This window comes from Oryza glaberrima, chromosome 7, assembly GCF_000147395.1.
Source record: "Oryza glaberrima chromosome 7, OglaRS2, whole genome shotgun sequence".
In the NCBI taxonomy this organism is placed as follows: domain Eukaryota; kingdom Viridiplantae; phylum Streptophyta; class Magnoliopsida; order Poales; family Poaceae; genus Oryza; species Oryza glaberrima.
In genome coordinates this window covers 14,160,733-14,177,437 of record NC_068332.1, presented here as the reverse complement: position 1 = coordinate 14,177,437, position 16,705 = coordinate 14,160,733, and the positions used below count along the sequence as shown (strand labels likewise).

Genomic DNA, 16,705 nt, shown 5'->3' with positions numbered 1-16,705 from the left:
CTGCCGCGCGAGCAACTTCAGGGCTCAGTTTGATAAAATTTGAGCGATTTGGTTTTGGAAGAAAGTTTCTAAAATTCGAGCAGAGGTTTCAACTATCGCTGATGCTATGCTCCGTGCGCCCTGCAAGTACTTAGTCCTGAACTTCTGAAAATTTGGTACATGTTTCTCAACTTCTGAAGGATTTTGTCCCTGTTCTGATCTTCTGAAAGTGAATTTGGATAATTGAACTTCTAAAGACAGTCAAATTACAGGAGAAAAAACAGAGTATTCCTGGAGATTTTAACAGAGCATCTCTTGAAGAATAAGTTTGATTTTGAGCGTGTGTTCTTTTTTAACTAGGACTCCCATTTCTCTTACTAGAAATGAGATAGCGATTACAAAGGTCTCGTAATATTTTGAGCGTGTGTTTTCATTCAGTTTCAAATATATGTCGTGATGATATGATTGATCCGACGAGAATAGCCTTGCTCTCAACATTGTCAATGTCCCGCTATTTTTACCCTTGTCAGGACCAAAAAGTTCAGAAATGAAAACCATTCAGAGTCATCAGAATTCAGAGAAGTTCAGAGACATTTTGTAAGGGACAATTTCTTATTTGACCCTGTTTTGATCTGTAACTGCCAATTTAACCCTACTTTTTGAAGTTTGCTTATTTAACCCTCCTTTTTGAAAACGAAGCTGCCGTCTGACCCCTTTCCACTACTCCGTTAGGGTTGAATAAAAGAAAAGAAAAGAAAATGCTACTAATATTCCTAATGCCCAAAATACCCTCAGAAACCCTATCCATCTCTCTCGTGTGACACTCTCTCTCTCTCTCGTTCGAATCGTGAGTCGGCGGCGATCTGCTCCTGCGGCGGCGGTGATCTGACGGGGCGGCGGAGGAGCTCATCTGAGGGGACGGCGGCGGCGCTCAGAGTGCGCTTGGAGGAGCTCCGAAGGGGGCGGCGGCGGGCGTCGGCAAGGGGGCGCTCGGCCGGCGTCGACGAGGGGGCTGCGAGGGGGCCGCGACGGGCGTCGGCAGCGGAGGGACGCGGAAAGAGCGGGTCCGTGCCGGCACCGACTCGTGGAGAGAGGAAGCGGCGGCGGCGCACGGAGGGGACGACCGGCCGTGCCGGCTCGTGGGGGACGGTAGCGGCGGCGGCGGCGGAGGGGCTCGGAGGGAGCGGATCCACGCCGGTGCAGCCTCGTGGGGGGATAGAGCGGCGACGGCGGCGGAGGGGCATGGAGGGAGTAAATCCGCGGCGGCGCCACCTCATGATGGGAGGGATCGACGGCGGAGGGGCACGGAGCGAGCGGATCCTGGCCGGCGCCACCTCGTGGAGGGAGGGAGAGGCGACGTGCGGGAGCTCGGCGGAGGAAGCTGCGGCGGCGTGCGGAGGAAGTTCCGGCGGCGGTGATGTGGCGGATCCGGCGACGGCTCGATGGCGATGAGGCGGATCTGGCGATGGCTCGACGGTGGCGGCGGCGGCTGCGCTGTTCCTCGATCTGGACGCGGAGGACGAGTTGCGGTGGCGATGCTCCTTCTCGCTTCGAAGAGGACAGAGATGCGGTCTTTCTTGTTCCGAACAAGGAGGAAGACGACACAAACGTGTGAATAAGAAGGGCACAAACGTCATTTCTTGTTTAAGTTAACACCGTTACGTTGATTTAACGGAAGGGGGTCAGATCTGATCTTCAGTTTTGAAAATGAGGGTCAAATAAGCAAACTTGATCTTCAGTTTTGAAAATGAGGGTCAAATAAGCAAACTTGAAAAAGTAGGGTCAAATTGGTAGTTAGGTTCTAAAACGGGGTCAAAAGCGCAATTGCCCCTTTCTGTAACGGAGTGAAATCTGCATGCATTTCACCGGTTCAGAGATTTCGATTCTAATGGCCTCATGGGCACTTTACACATACAAGATGAAATGAAGGGCAGAGTCTATTAGTGCTCACTTTTCTCATGTTCCTTATCATATTTCAGCTATAAGGGTTTGATATGTTAATGCAATATAATACTACCTCATATGTCATTCCTATTGCCCAACAGAAAACCTCTCTTTACATTAAAAATGCAATCTGCTGTTTATTTGCAAAAACTATCTTGACACACTATTGCAAGTCAAACAAGATCAGCAACTCAAACGTGTTTGCAAGAATATTATTTATGATTAATAAAGCTCTCTCTTTCTTATAAAAAAAATCTTCGCTCAATGGAACAATAATTTTTTGAAAAAACCTTAAGTATTCGAGACCATTTTCATCGTATGCACTTAGCCTTCCTTTTGGAGAAAAGATTTTCTTTTCAGTTTTGCTATTTCACTTGCGACGGATCTTTAGGCTCCTGTCTTTCAATTTTTCTTTTGTAGGATCTTGTATCAAGATTCGTGTTCACGTATATTCAACTTGCAGTTAAACATAGTTACAGTGCACCAAAATTAGATTTTACAACTGTTGTCTCTAGATTTATGATTTTTTTACATGTTTGTCCTTTTTTATTTGATTCAAAATGGGTTGTATCTATTGGTTGAAAATTCTACAAGATTTGAAGTTCCAAATCCGTCGAAAGATCATAGTCCCTTTTTTTCCCTCAAAATCGTTCTCCATTCACATAGAAAATCCTCCAAATATCACCCTTTCCAAAGGACGCTTGCTGGTGCCGGCCTACGTTGTTGAGGCGCAGGTGGCAGGAGTTAGAAAGGGGGCAGAGGGGTATGTGTCGCGAGAAGAAAAGAGTTCTAGGGCTGTGTTCGGTTGGTAGTGTTGGGAACTAATCTCTCACGCACTAAAAATGGAGTGACTCTTTAGCGCATAATTAATTGAGTATTAGCTATTTTTTTGAAAAATTTATTAATATGATTTTTTAAATCAACTTTAGTATAGATTTTTTTTTACAAAAAAACATATCGTTTAGTAGTTTAAAAAGTGTGTACGCAAAAAAGGGGCCCGGGACTGGTCGTGCCCAGGCTTGGCCGGGCCGGGCTGCCCATTTGGCTACAATCTCATTCTAGAATTGTGGGCAACTTGATCCACGCAATGAAACCAAATCAACACCCTCTAGGAAGATGGAAGAATCTGTTGGCCCTTTGGATCAGACGACACCTTGCTGATCTTGTCTGACCTGCAATAGTGTATCAATATAGCTTTTGCAAATAAACAGCAGATTGTATTTTTGGTGTACAGAAAAGTTTCCTGTTGTAAAGCACAAAAGGATATAGTTGCGCAATAGGAATGACATATGAGGTAGTATTATTTATATTATGGACCTGTTCACTTTGATGCTAAAAAAACCTTACCAAAATTTGGCAATGCCAAAATTTTGGCAACTATACCAAAATTTTGGCAGGATTTCTTATATAGTTATAAAAATTTGGTAGCAACTAAATGTAGCTATTTTTTTGGCAACTTTACCAAAATTTGTTAAGGTTGAAAATGGCATCAAAGTGAACAGGCCCTACATTAGCATATCAAATGCTTATAGCTGAAAATATGATAAGGAACATAAGTTTTTTGTTGTTGTTGTTGTCGTCGTCGTCGTCAAGAAGCCTTCTTTGAACTTCTCTGAATTCTGATGTCCTTGAATTGAAATCGCCGAACCGATACAAGTCTGAAGGCTTCATTCCATTTCTGAACTTCTTTGAATTCTGATGACTCGGAATGATTTCCATCTCTTAACTTTTTGGTCCTGACAAGGGTAAAAATAGCAGAAGGACACTGACAATATTGAGAACAAGGCTATTCTTCGAGAGATGCTCAAGGCTATTCTTCGAGAGATGCTCTGTAAAAATCTTCAGCGATACTCTGTTTTTCCCCTTCCATTGAATTATCCCAATATAATTACCGAAGTTGAGGACTTGGATAGGATAAAATCTTCAGAAGTTAAGGAATTGGTACTTGCAAGGTGCACCGAAGCATAGCATCAGCGGTAGTTCAAATCTCTAGTCGAATTCAGAAATGTCTCTGAACTTCTCTTCGTTAAAAACTTACAATCCCTGCAGACTTCACTTCATTACAGAAAGATAGAAATGTCTCTGAACTTCTCGGAATTCTGATGACTCTGAGTGGTTGAGATCAGAAGTACTTCAGACAATACTCTGTCCCCCCTCTTCTTCAATTACCCTAATTCTACTTTCGGTATCCTTCAGAAAGTTCAGAACATGGACAAAATCTCCATAAGTTCAGGACTTGGTAAAAACAGCAGAAGGACACTGACAAACCTATTCTTCAAGAGATGTTCTTTAAAAGTCTTCAGCAATAGTATATACTTTTTCTCCTGCAATTTGACTGTCTACATAAGTACTAGCAACACTCTTGTCATCCCTCCAATTGAATTGCCCCAATGTATTACTACTATTTTCAGAAGTGCAGACTGTACGGAGCTTATCAGCAGCAGCGATAGTTCAAACCACTGCTTCGATTTTAGAAACTAATCAAAACAAGTTCCAATTCCAAAACCAAATCGCACAGATTTCATCAAACTTCCAGAAGAAGAACACAAAAAATCCGCAACCCAGACTCAAATCCCCTCAACCGTTGCTCGCGCGGGAGGGGGTAACACGCGCGCGTGAGAAACACGCTGGCCTCGCGTCACGCTGACGTCATCCCCCCATCCGATAAATTCAAATCCACAGCACCGTTGCACACGCTTCCGCCTCTCCTCGCCTCCTCCCTTCCTTTCCCCCCCAAACCCTAGAATTCCCCCCCCACAAAACCCTAGAATTCGCGCGATCGAGGCGGCTATGGCGGCGGCCGCGCATGGGCTTCCGCCGGGCGTCAGGTTCGACCCCGCCGACGACGAGCTCGTCTCCCGCTACCTGCTCCGGCGCCTCCGGAAGCAGCCCATCCCGCTCCACGGCGTCATCCACGAGGCGGATCCCCTCGGCGCGCCGCCATGGATGCTCCTCGCCGATCACGGCCGGGGCGGCGACGAGGCCTTCTTCTTCGCCGAGGCGCGCGCCAAGAACGTCAGGGGGAAGCGGCAGAAGCGTACCGTCGAGGGTGGGGGGTTCTGGCAGGGGCAGCGGGTGTGCATCGACGGCGAGAGGCTGCGCGTCCCCGGCGACGGCGGCGGCGGCGAAGTCGGCGGGGAATTGGAGATCGAGTGGCGGAAGTACATGCTGAGCTTCTTCGCCGAGGGGGAGAGGGGCAGCTCGGGGTGGGTGATGCACGAGTACGCCATCACGGCGCCCGCTGACCTCGCCTCGTCGCCGATCCGGCTTTACCGCGTCCGGTTCAGCGGCCACGGCAAGAAGCGCAAGCGGGAGCCGGAACGCCTGGGCGCCCGCGTCCACGACGACGACGTCGACGGTGGAGAACGCGCCGCGCCCCGGCGCGCCGTGGCAGAGACCGCCCTGTTCGTGCAGCAGTCGAGCGCCGTGGATTGCGCCGAATCCGCCGATCAGAGCTTCTCCGGCGTGATCGAGCCTGTGTTCCGCGATCTCCCCGACATGATGCCAGAGCAAGCTGATGCCGGAGACACTGCAGAGACTACAGCAGCGGTGGTGAACCTCACGGACGCCATGACCGAGCAGCTCGTTCTTCCGCTAGCAGCAGATGGCGACGATCAGAGCTCCTACGGTGTCATCGATCCGGCGTTCCGCGATCTTGCTGACCTGATGGTCCTGCCACCTGTGCTCGCGCAGCAGGAGCCTCCGCTCGCGCCCGTGGCAATGGTGGATCTCCCTCCTGGCAATGCTGATTGCGCCGATCATCAGAGCTGCTCTGGCGTGATCGACCCGGCGTTCCGTGATCTCCCCGACATGACCGTGCTGCCACCAGAGCAAGCTGACACCGGAGGCGGAGCAGAGACTACCACAGCAATGGTGAGCCTCACGGACAAGCTGAAATACTCCTCCTCCATGGACGGCGAGGCAGCGCCGGCGTGGTGTGATTTCGATTTTCCAGAGAGCACTGATGAGGTGCTCAGCTACATCAACTTCACCGCCGGTGCCCACGACAACAATGACGGCAGTGTGGGACGCGCCGCGCCATGGCGTCCCGTGTCAGAGATCGCCATGTTCGAGCAGCCGAGCGCCGTGGATCTCCCTCCTGGCGATGCTGATTGCACTGAATCCGCCGATCAGAGCTTCTCCGGCGTGATCGAGCCGGTGTTCCATGATCTCCCCGACATGATCCGTGAGCAAGCTGATGCCGGAGACACCGCAGAGACTACTGCAGCGGTGGTGAACCAGAACTACTCCATGGCGTTGTGTGATTTCGACAGCGGCATTGACTTCACCGCCGGCGCCCACGACAGCGGCATGGAACGCGCCACGCCCTGGACTCCCATGTCAGAGGCCGCCCTGTTCGAGCAGCAAGGGCCTCCGCTCGCTCCCGCGGCAGTGGTGGATCTCCCTCCTGGCAATGCTGATTGTGCCGATCATCAGAGCTCCTACGGTGACATGATCGTCCTGCCATCAGAGCAAGCTGGCGCCGGAGGCGGAGCAGAGACTACCGAGGCCCTGTTCGACCAGCCCGTTCCGCCGCTTGCAGCAGATTGCGCCAATCAGGGCTCCTACGGCGTGATCGACCCGGTGTTCCGCGATCTCGCCGACTTGATCGTTCTGCCACCAGAGCAGGCCGACGCCATGGACGGCGAGGCGGCGCCGGCGTGGTGTGATTTCGATTTTCCGGAGAACATTGATGAGGCGCTCAGCTACGTCGACTTCACCGCCGGCGCCCACGCTGACAACGACGGTGGCGTGTCAGAGACCGCCATGTTCGAGCAGCCGGGGTCTCCGCCACAGCACGATCCTCTGCTGATGGATGCTGATGGCGCCGATCAGAGCTCCTCCTCCGGCGCGCTGATCGACACGGTGTTCGGTGATCACGCCGAACCGATCGTCCTGCCACTGGAGCAAGCTGACACCGGAGGTGGTGCAGCAGCGGCGGTGAACCTCATGGACAAGCAGAAGTACTCCTCCTCCTCAATGGATGGCGAGGAGGCGCCGGCGTGGTGTGATTCGGATTTCCCGGAGAGCATTGACGAGGTGCTCAGCTACGTCGACTTCAGCACCGATGGCGCGAGCTGCGACTTCTCCATGGACGAGCTCTTCGATCTTGCAGATTAGTTAGCATCCTGGAGATAGCAAGCCACCAAGAACACTGGCATTGACATTGTCTTTCTAAGAAGAGCTGTAATCAGTAGCGCAAAGGCGAGATTTGTTGATATTCTGGTGTAATCTGTAGACTAGAGGCAGAGTAGATAGATGTTCCTTAGTTTATTGACTAATCTATGCATAGATGAGTTATTTGTTTATTGATTGAACTCAATGTAAGTAACATTATTGTAAGTAATGAATATACTCCCTTTTCAATCATTATATTCCCTATTCAAAATCAATATACTGCATTGATCTGCCAAACATCTTGAGTGGTGCACATTCAATGAAGTTCTTTCTTTCAGATTCAGTGAAGTGCTGATTCTTTATGAGTGGAGTCATAAATATCCCAAATATCCCAAGTAAACATTCAGTTATAACTCCGGTGTTGTTCTGACAACACCTAATGTTGTCAGTATGGATATAGCCAGCATGTTGTGATCCTTCAGGTTTTGCATAACATGGATATAATGAAATAATCCTTCAAGAATTGACAACAGGCTCCGGAAACAGCAGTTTCAGATTCACCATGAGCAATGTTTATAAGCATGCACCATTCTTACTGAATTACATGCAACAAAAGGCTCACAATCACTCATCACAAGACCATCTTGACCTTAGTGGTGATATGTGATATGATTCTGACTTCTGGGAATATAGAACAAATATTCGAATCACATCCTTTTATTTGCACTGCAAATGTCACTTATAACACAACGACCACACTAGCAGCTGCAAAACAGAGCTGTAGTTCCCCTAACTTATGTCAGGTACCAGGATCAACACTTACAATTACATCTTACATTATATTTGCATCTACTGAAATACTGAAACGAAGACATCTATCATCCTCAACAATTTACAACAATTTCGCAGGTTCCAATGCAACAAGAGACAGCTATCTCTGCAAAACTTGTTAATGTCAAGCTGAAGATATGACAATGCCGGACCATTCACTGTGCCATCATTTTGTGAACTCAGTAGGCCTCCAGGTCTCATCTCCTGAATCCCAATCTCCACTTCTGCGGAAGTGTTGGATCTTGGATCATAGATGCACAGTGTTCCTGTGGATGGGTGACTTTACATTGTACAAGGGTACCTGCCAATCTCCAGTCAGCCTCCTGTCTCTTGCCAGCAGCACTTGTGCCAACTGCCAAGTGACTTCCACCAAATTTAGTATCATCATCTCTTGCAAACTGAAGTACTACCTACAATTAAAGAAACATAAATGCAATCTGAGGGTAACAAAGTAGATAGAACAAAGTTATTAACTGAAAAAATCTCAGGCAGAACATGAACACCAATTAGAGTCACGGTTTTCCAACATTATCAGTACCAATTAGCACGAGCAGATTCGTGTGTACTGAAGTAATCCAAAGATATAAAATTAAAAACGAAAAAGAAGGGATTATAAATAAGATATTTCTGGTAAAGGGGAGCATCCATGCCGAATTTCATTATATACTTATTCATGATTCATCCTTTCCTGTATTACCAAGAAACAGAAAGTCTCATGACAGTGAGTTTGCCTAACCTCTGTAGCCACAGAACATGCCATCCCCAATTTGGTAGGATTACTGGGTCAGAATCAGTAACGGAATAACACCAGTACACCACACCCTCAATGAAGCCCATTAGGCTATGCTTCCAAGGCTGCAGTTAGCTGTTCACATGAAGCCACCAATACGTCATACGTTAGAGGATATATTAGCTACAAAGCAATGATAACTCAAACTGGCCCCCACGAAACTTTGAGTTTCGCAAGTTTCAAATTCAATGAAGTATGATATTCAGCAGTAGGATCACAACGCATTCTGCATCCAGGAACTAACAAACTTTTTTCCAGTCGTTTTTGACCTCTGTGCTCAGCACATATGGTGTGCCTGATGTTTCATAAACCGTTTGTCCGTCTCAATGCAATGATGCCCAAATCTGTTGCTTATTCCTGAAAAAAAAAAGATGACTATCATCCCATGTTCTAATACCAGCAATACCTTTACATTGTACAGGGGTACTTCATTCTTCAGTCTTCAGTGACTGAAGAGTGAAAAGCAGCACTTGTGCCAAGTGACCTCCACAAATTTTAATCTCCTCACCTTTTCCAAACTGAAGCACTATCTACAATTAACCAAACATAAAAAATCAATTCAATTTGAGGGTAAGAAAGTTGGCACTAAAGAAGTAATTAGTTATCTGAATTCTGAAGAAACTGGACATTCCAGGCAGAAGCTGCCACACACCACTAGTTCAATACAATAATGATAAAATCGCCGTAATTTTTTTTCCAACATTATCGGTAGTAGTTCGGTACCAGAGACAATATTGTAGTAACTTTAAAATATGCCAAATTCAACCGAGAGAATGGGATTATGCATTTATGCTCATGCCTGAGATGTTATTACTGACAGAAGGGGAATTTTAGAGTGAATTGCACCTTGAGCCACCTTTGATTACCATTGTTACAATTTGGACTAGGCTAAAGCTAAACTTTTCACTTTGGGCCAGATATCTTTACATGATGTTTCAATTTGGACTCCCTTCTTCTTCCTCCAACTCTCTTCCCCCTCTCTCCCCTTCAATCTGTAAAGTCTTCCAAAGAATTCAAAGGGTAGTTTGCATTTTCAATCATCGACTACCTAGTGCTTGTGGCTTAATTTCAAGGACAGCGGAGGGTGCACAACAAGTATTCCTACTGGTAGCAACTAGCATACGAAGAAGCTGGCCGGCACTGACAGACAGTTGCTGCTACTTTTTGAACTGACGATAAGAACTAAGTCAAGTAGCAGATAGCCACGCTCAAGCTCATGCTCGACCTCCGCTAGTGCTACATGTTATGCTGCACGCCTGCACTAAATTTCCACGTGTCGCTCGAGCTTCAACAAGTTTTGCAACGCTCAAGCTCCGCCTTCGTAGTGCCGCCTGCATTTGAGCTCGAAATCAACTTCGGCGGGTGGCTACCCTGTGAAGGGTTTTGCTTCTTGCCTTTTCATGCACTACACCTGATCGAGAAAGAGACCTTGAGCTGTACAAAGAAAAGAGAGGAAGAAAGGGAGCTGGAGGAAGAAGAAGAGAGTCTAAATTGAAACCTTGTGTAAACATACCCGGTCCAAAGTGAAAAGTTTACTTTTTCACTGGTCCAAGTTACAACACAGGTAAGAAAAAATAGCCCAAGATGCAATTTACTCGGAATTTTATCTACTGTACGAGAAAGGAAGGAACTAGTGCATAGCATAATCAGTAGGGGTGCGAGGTCTCCGATGCTAAGCCGAGACCGAATCGAGGGGAAGGCTACATGGGAGAGCGTCAGGGTTGGGGGGCTGGGGGCATTGCGCAACATCCCGCCGGCTTCCCAGTCCGGGTTCGCGCCCCCACGGGCCACGGCGTCGGCGGCGATGGTAGCGGCGGCGTTGAACAATGGATGGAAGAGAAAGAGACCAAGTAATACCGGATTAGGTGGAAACGGAGGGGGAGAGTAGTAGGATGTGCACCGGAGTTGGAGACCGGCGGCGGCGCGGCGATGGCTGGAGCACGGCGGTATTGGTTGGCTTCGGCTCATAATAAGCCAAAAAAAAATAGGAGTATAATAATAACGAGGCAATGGTAATTTTTATGTTTCACCTATTGGCGGTTTAAAAGCTAATATTAAAGAAAAAAACCATTGAAAAAGTGACTAAAATAAATTAAAATGAATTTTGAAAATATTTAATTGTGTGTGGTGTGTGGGGTGGGGGGGAGGGAGAAAAATTATATGTTTAAGAGTATTTGTATACTATTTTGCTTCAAATCCATCCAAAATTCCAGGCAATAATCGTGATGATGAAATTTAAATAAATTTGCCTCCAAGATCGAACATACCAAACGGCAGAATTTCGGTTTTTATTTGATTACCAGTAGTCATGCACGTGCAATGCGTGTTTTCATAATTTGTTGTTTCAAAAATAAAAATACTGGATTGTTGCTTCATTTCCATCTCTAATGAGAATTATAGTTACAAAAGCGATAAATTTCTCCTAAACAACTGAAGTTTACTTCATAAATAAATGACAAATAAGGGTCTTTATTTGAAAACAATAATTTGAGTATCAATCGTTGTTTACATATGAAAGCCATCACAAGTTCATAAATCTGTGAGGTATTAGTTACTAAAGGTATTTTTCACGTTCATACTGTCGTGTACTTTTAAGCAACCTAGGAAACAAACAGAGCAATGACATGATCCATTTTTCTTGTGTGCTTTTCAGGGTAGATTCTATAATTCAGTGATTCAAATTCCATCACAACCAACTTTCAGGTTTGAAGCGTGATTCAGATAATACCATATACACGTTAGGAACTCCACACCATGTTCTAATCTTTTCTTCTTTAGACAAACAAACACAGGCAAGTTTTAGGTGGGGTTCTTTTCTCCTAAAAATGAAGATGAATATAAAGATTAAGTTTTTGACGTAAAACGAGATGGTATTAACGTATGATTGATTGAGTTTTAATTATTACAAACGTAAAAAAATAGATTAATATGATATTTTAGAGCAACTTTTATATAGAAAATTTTTGCACGAAAAGCACCGTCTAGCAGTTTGAAAAGCGTGCCACGAAAATCTTAATCTTCATTAAACTCTTGTTGGAGAAAAAAAGGGACATAATTAATACCTCACCAAGAACACCTGTAGTTTCTGCTACACAAGCAGGAGCATGCTTAGCATTATATTATCAAACATGATGAAGGGCTCACTGCTGTACTGTTGAGCTACCGTAGAGCACTATACTTTGCCATCTTCCAGATTTTTTGCTACTACAAATCTGCTATAGCAAAGCAAGCATAACTTAAAAAAAAGGGGAAAAAACCATGGTGCTGTCAGGATTTCTCAAATCTCCCAAGAGAACATCCCTGCTTTACCCAGATATTTTTTTTAACTGATACCGGCAAAAAAAAAAAAAAAGGAGTAACTGTAGATATCCTCTCGCCATAGCAATCTGCAACAAATATATTTGCTGTAAGCTCAAAAATGAACATCTATCTGCTTTCAAAAGGGAAAAAAACAGCTAATGAAATATAAAAAATCTGCATATCCTTTCTTTTCCCTGATCAGAATATTTTTCACAATGCTCTACCAATCCCGACTTTCTCATTGCCATTTCTGATGGTGCTATCAAATCCACGGTTGCTGTCATCCATATCAAGCCACGCAGTGCTGACAAAGGAAAAGATTAAAAAAAATAGAGTAAAATACACCAGTGGTCCTTAAACTTGTCAGGAGGTTTCACTTGTTGGGATACGCGTAGGCTACGATAGCATAAATCAAAATTTTCTATCGCGTAAACCAAGAACCATGCAAGTACTAGATCATAAATCGTTACCACTCGACGCGCTGCGCAGCGGAAGAAGACGCTGAGAAGTCGAAGGAACTCTCGCGAAGTAGCGCGCGTCGATGTAGAGGAAGTAGTCAATCGCACCGGCTCGACCTTCTCCTCCTCGTGCGTTCTCCTCGCCGTACTCCCACGCCGATCAACACCGCAAACCAGCGGCGCCTCTACCGGTATTCACACGTATAGGGACGGAACGCCACGCGCAGATGTGCTAGCACCCGCGCGCGGCTAGGGTTTTGCTCGGGGAGGGAAGTGACGGCTAGGGTTTCTCACATGATACAATACCTCCTCCGGTCACACCCCTCACGAATATATAGGATCCATCACTCGGGCCTCGAAGGTCCGTAGGACTCCTATCCGAATTAAGCTCATATTGGATCTCTATCCAATCCCCTTATTCCGGCCCATTAAGCGTGCGACCCTATAGGTTCATATATACTCGACTGTAACCCGAAAACTCCTTTTCGGTCCACGTGTCAACAGCGGCCCCTAGCAGAACGTATTGACCCACCGGGCATACATAAAGATCATATCGGCTGAACCTCTAGTGTATACTTGTATGAACCCCTTTGCCTCACGATATCGATTAAGCTCAAGGCTAGATATGTGCCATCCTCTAATAGCTCAATCATTCGCTCGAACCTGTTGATAGATTATATAACTTGTGATTGACTCCTCAATCACCTTTGGCATGGACATGCACTTCCATAATCTACATCATCGAGGAGCCCAGAGATATCTCTCCATAGCAGGGGCAAATCCCATCTTGATTATTCATATCCCACTATATGTTTCATAGCATACCCGAAAACTACTTTTATAACTACCCAATTACGGAGTAACGTTTAGCAGTCCCTAAGTAAGCTACTACACATGTTGAGAACCATGATAATCTCAGGTTTAAGGATTCAACACCAACACTCAATGAGATCACTGATGACACAACACATATGGCTCTTGCAATGTCTCATGTTGGGTCTATTCAACAATATGTTCACCAACATGTGTCCACATTATTAATTTGGTATCTCTATACCATGATCCATGAGATATGATTATCAATTAATACATGTGCTGATCATATAAACATATTTGTTCCACATATGATATTTGATCAGGGATCCTTTAAAAATAGTAATAAACAACATAAAGAGTCTCATGAAATAATCACATATTCATTAACCAATAAGGAGTTATCTTTTTCAAGGAACAATGTCGGATAAATATGTAAACATAGTATGTGATACAATCATCTCTATGATTGCCTCTAGGGCATATCACTAACATCACTTAGGTCCACAAACTTGCATAGTGCACATCGAAGTCCCTAAACTTGGTTTATTGTATCATCCCGGTCCAAAGCCACGTTTGACTGTGGTTGACATAGAATTTTTTTTATATTTTTTCTCGCTTCTTCCTTCTTTTTTCTCTTTCTTCCTTCTTTTTTCTCGGTGGTGAGAGGCAGCACGAGGTGAGGGGCTGTCACAGTGGTGAAGAGAGAAAAAAATAAAAAAAATTCATGTCATCATTCACGTGGCGTGCCACGTAGGCAAGACCGCGGTCAAACGCGGCTTTGAACCGGGATGATATAATAAACCAAGTTTAGGGACTTAGATGCGCGCTTTGCAAGTTTATGTACCTAAATGAAACCTCCCAACAAGTTTAAGGACCGCTGGTGCATTTTAGTATAAAAAAATAAGTTGAATGAAGGATACTGTATCTGAGTGAGCATTCCATCGAGCAACTTGTGTGCAACACACAGAGGGACGGAGAGTACCGTAAGAACATGTGGAGAAGAAATGGGGGAGGAGGCAGTGTTGAACATTGGCGGAGGCAGGCACCTCCTCGGAGCATCTCCTTCTCCGAGGATTCAGCGAGCTTCAGTTGTGTGAAATCGTCCATGAATATGCATTCCCAGGTTAATACATGGCCAGAGGGAGCTGCGAGAGGGAGCGAAAGCGAAAGGAGACGCACCAGAGAATCTGATGGCTGTGGAATGTTTCTTGAATCTTTCCTGCTAACACCGTGATTTTACGTATTCGCTATGCATTTACGATTAGTCTTGTGTTTTTTTTTTAGGAGATCAGATAGCATTGTCGTGTATGCTTCGTGCATCACCAAACGAGTATCATTGATATGTCACGTGCAATTGGAGTACCGTCAGATGTCCTTTAAGCAGGCTAATAAATAGCGTTCGTAGCGGCCGCTATAGCGGCAGTGGACCTCTACCTCTACCGCTACCGCTACAATGTAGCATACTGCAAATAGCGTATTGGAACTTAGCGGCCGCTATAGCACTTCATGACCGCTATAGCAGCCCGCTATAGCGCTTCACGACTGCTATAGCAGACCGCTATTAATTTTGTTGGATCGCTATAATGATTAAACGGTGTGCTTCACATATGGATAGAATAACTTAGCATTGTATACCTTCTTTTATCTTATATATTTATATGTTATTAGAAAAGTTGCCCGTGCGTTGCAGCGGGTGAAGGTATGCGGTCGGTAGTATATTAAGGTGAAATTTACTGTGGAAATTCACTTGGATATACAAAATCATGAGTGCAGTTAGGAGTCCGATAGTCTAAAGTTAGCATGTGAGTTTTTTTAGTGAGATGTCATATACGACGACTTCTATATTTCCAAAAGCGAAAGAACTTAAAAACTGACTCAAATACGGATATGTATTATTTCTAAAGCGAACGAACTTAAAAACCAACTCATACACGGATAACGTACTTAAATACCGACAAAAACATCTTCAATTTTTATAATAGTAGAGATTTCATAATTTTTATGTTATGAAATGTAGAAGTAATTAAACATGCAGTCTAAATTTTAAATTTTAAGTGAAACTTGATGTTAATATTGATATACAATCTTAATTTATGGTTATTTTTCTTAATTCTGTTATTGAAACTTAGCGTCTGCAATAGCGCCTGCTCTCCACAATCTGCTACCTAGACACTAATCCGCTAGCGACTCGCTATACGCTATTTATTACTTTGCCTTCAAGTGAAATCGCTGAACCACAACGATGCCTACACACTTCGCTCTGTTGAGGAAATGTTTCTAAAATATCTCTGGATTCTATTTTTTTTTAACGATCAGCACCACTAGACAGCACAATGGTTCATTGAATAGAGTAGGGAAAACCCCTGAAAAGCAGTAGCCAAGAAATAAAAAAAAAAAACACTACCACGCATCGACAATACCTACACACAGCCAAGAGAAGATTAGCACTGTACCCGCTGCCGCTAAGCGTGACCGGTTACCACTAGACCAACAAGGAAGCTACATCGAGACCTCCCAACACCAAGCCATACGCAGCCAAGCACCGAACTCAACTCTAGCCATACCTTTGAGATTGAGGGGGAGAGAGTGACAGAAAAGAATGGATCATTCTTTCCCCTAAGGCCAGCCAACATGGCCAACTTGCAAAAGGTAGGATGCTGCCACAAGAGGACAAGATATCTTCAGAAAGCTTGCACCAGCTGTCTGAGAAAATATTTAGCAAAAGGACCTCCTAGATGACGTCTCCACGGAGAAGAGCGACGATGAGCAATGACACCGCTGTCCGTCAAGATCTCGGGGAGAACCAAGACAGGGTTTACACCCAGTAGCCCCACCAAAAGAAAGGGGACGACTCGACAATGCCCCAAAGAGGAAAAACGCGCTTGAAACACAGTTGTTGCTAGTCTCGCAAGACTGAGCTAGGTTTACACCCGCCTCCCGCCTCCCGCCCCCTAGTCGATCCACAGCTAATGCTCCATTGCTCCACCTTCGGCTATCCTCCGTCAGTGCGTGGACACTGCTGCACCGAGACCCCCGACCAGCCTCCGCATGCTTCCACGTGGCCTCTCGCGGACAGCCGCCGCCAGTTGAGCATCCTCGCACCGCGCCGGCTGTCCCCCTGTAGTGCCAATGCTACTCGGCGCCACGTCTGCTCCCGCCGCAATTAGGCCCCACCACCACCATGTTGGATCGCCGCCCTGCTTTCCATCGGTGAGGTGGGGGAAGGGGGGAAAGGGGTGGCAGCAGGGCTAGGTTTCGCCTCCTGTGCCGCCCGCGCGTGGTGCCACAGGGTGGCAGCAGGTCTAGCTGTCTGCTTGTATACAGATTGAAGCTTGTTCCCATCTCTGAATTCTGATCTGAATGATTTCTGTTTCTGAACTTTGGGTCCTTTAAAAAAGATAAGGAAATGTGAGTATGAACTTTGGGTCCTTTAACAAGGGTATAAGACAGGAGGAGCAGATCATCGGGA

The 16,705-nt window shown here is 45.7% G+C and overlaps 1 protein-coding gene across 1 annotated transcript; it reads left to right on the top strand.

The window, feature by feature from the left end:
• The first annotated feature begins 4,713 nt into the window (after positions 1-4,713).
• Positions 4,714-7,074, top strand: LOC127778580 (uncharacterized). Its single transcript, XM_052305198.1, has one exon. The coding sequence runs from the start codon at positions 4,714-4,716 to the stop codon at positions 7,042-7,044; it is 2,331 nt and encodes a 776-aa protein (XP_052161158.1). The 3' UTR covers positions 7,045-7,074.
• The last annotated feature ends 9,631 nt before the right edge of the window (positions 7,075-16,705 follow it).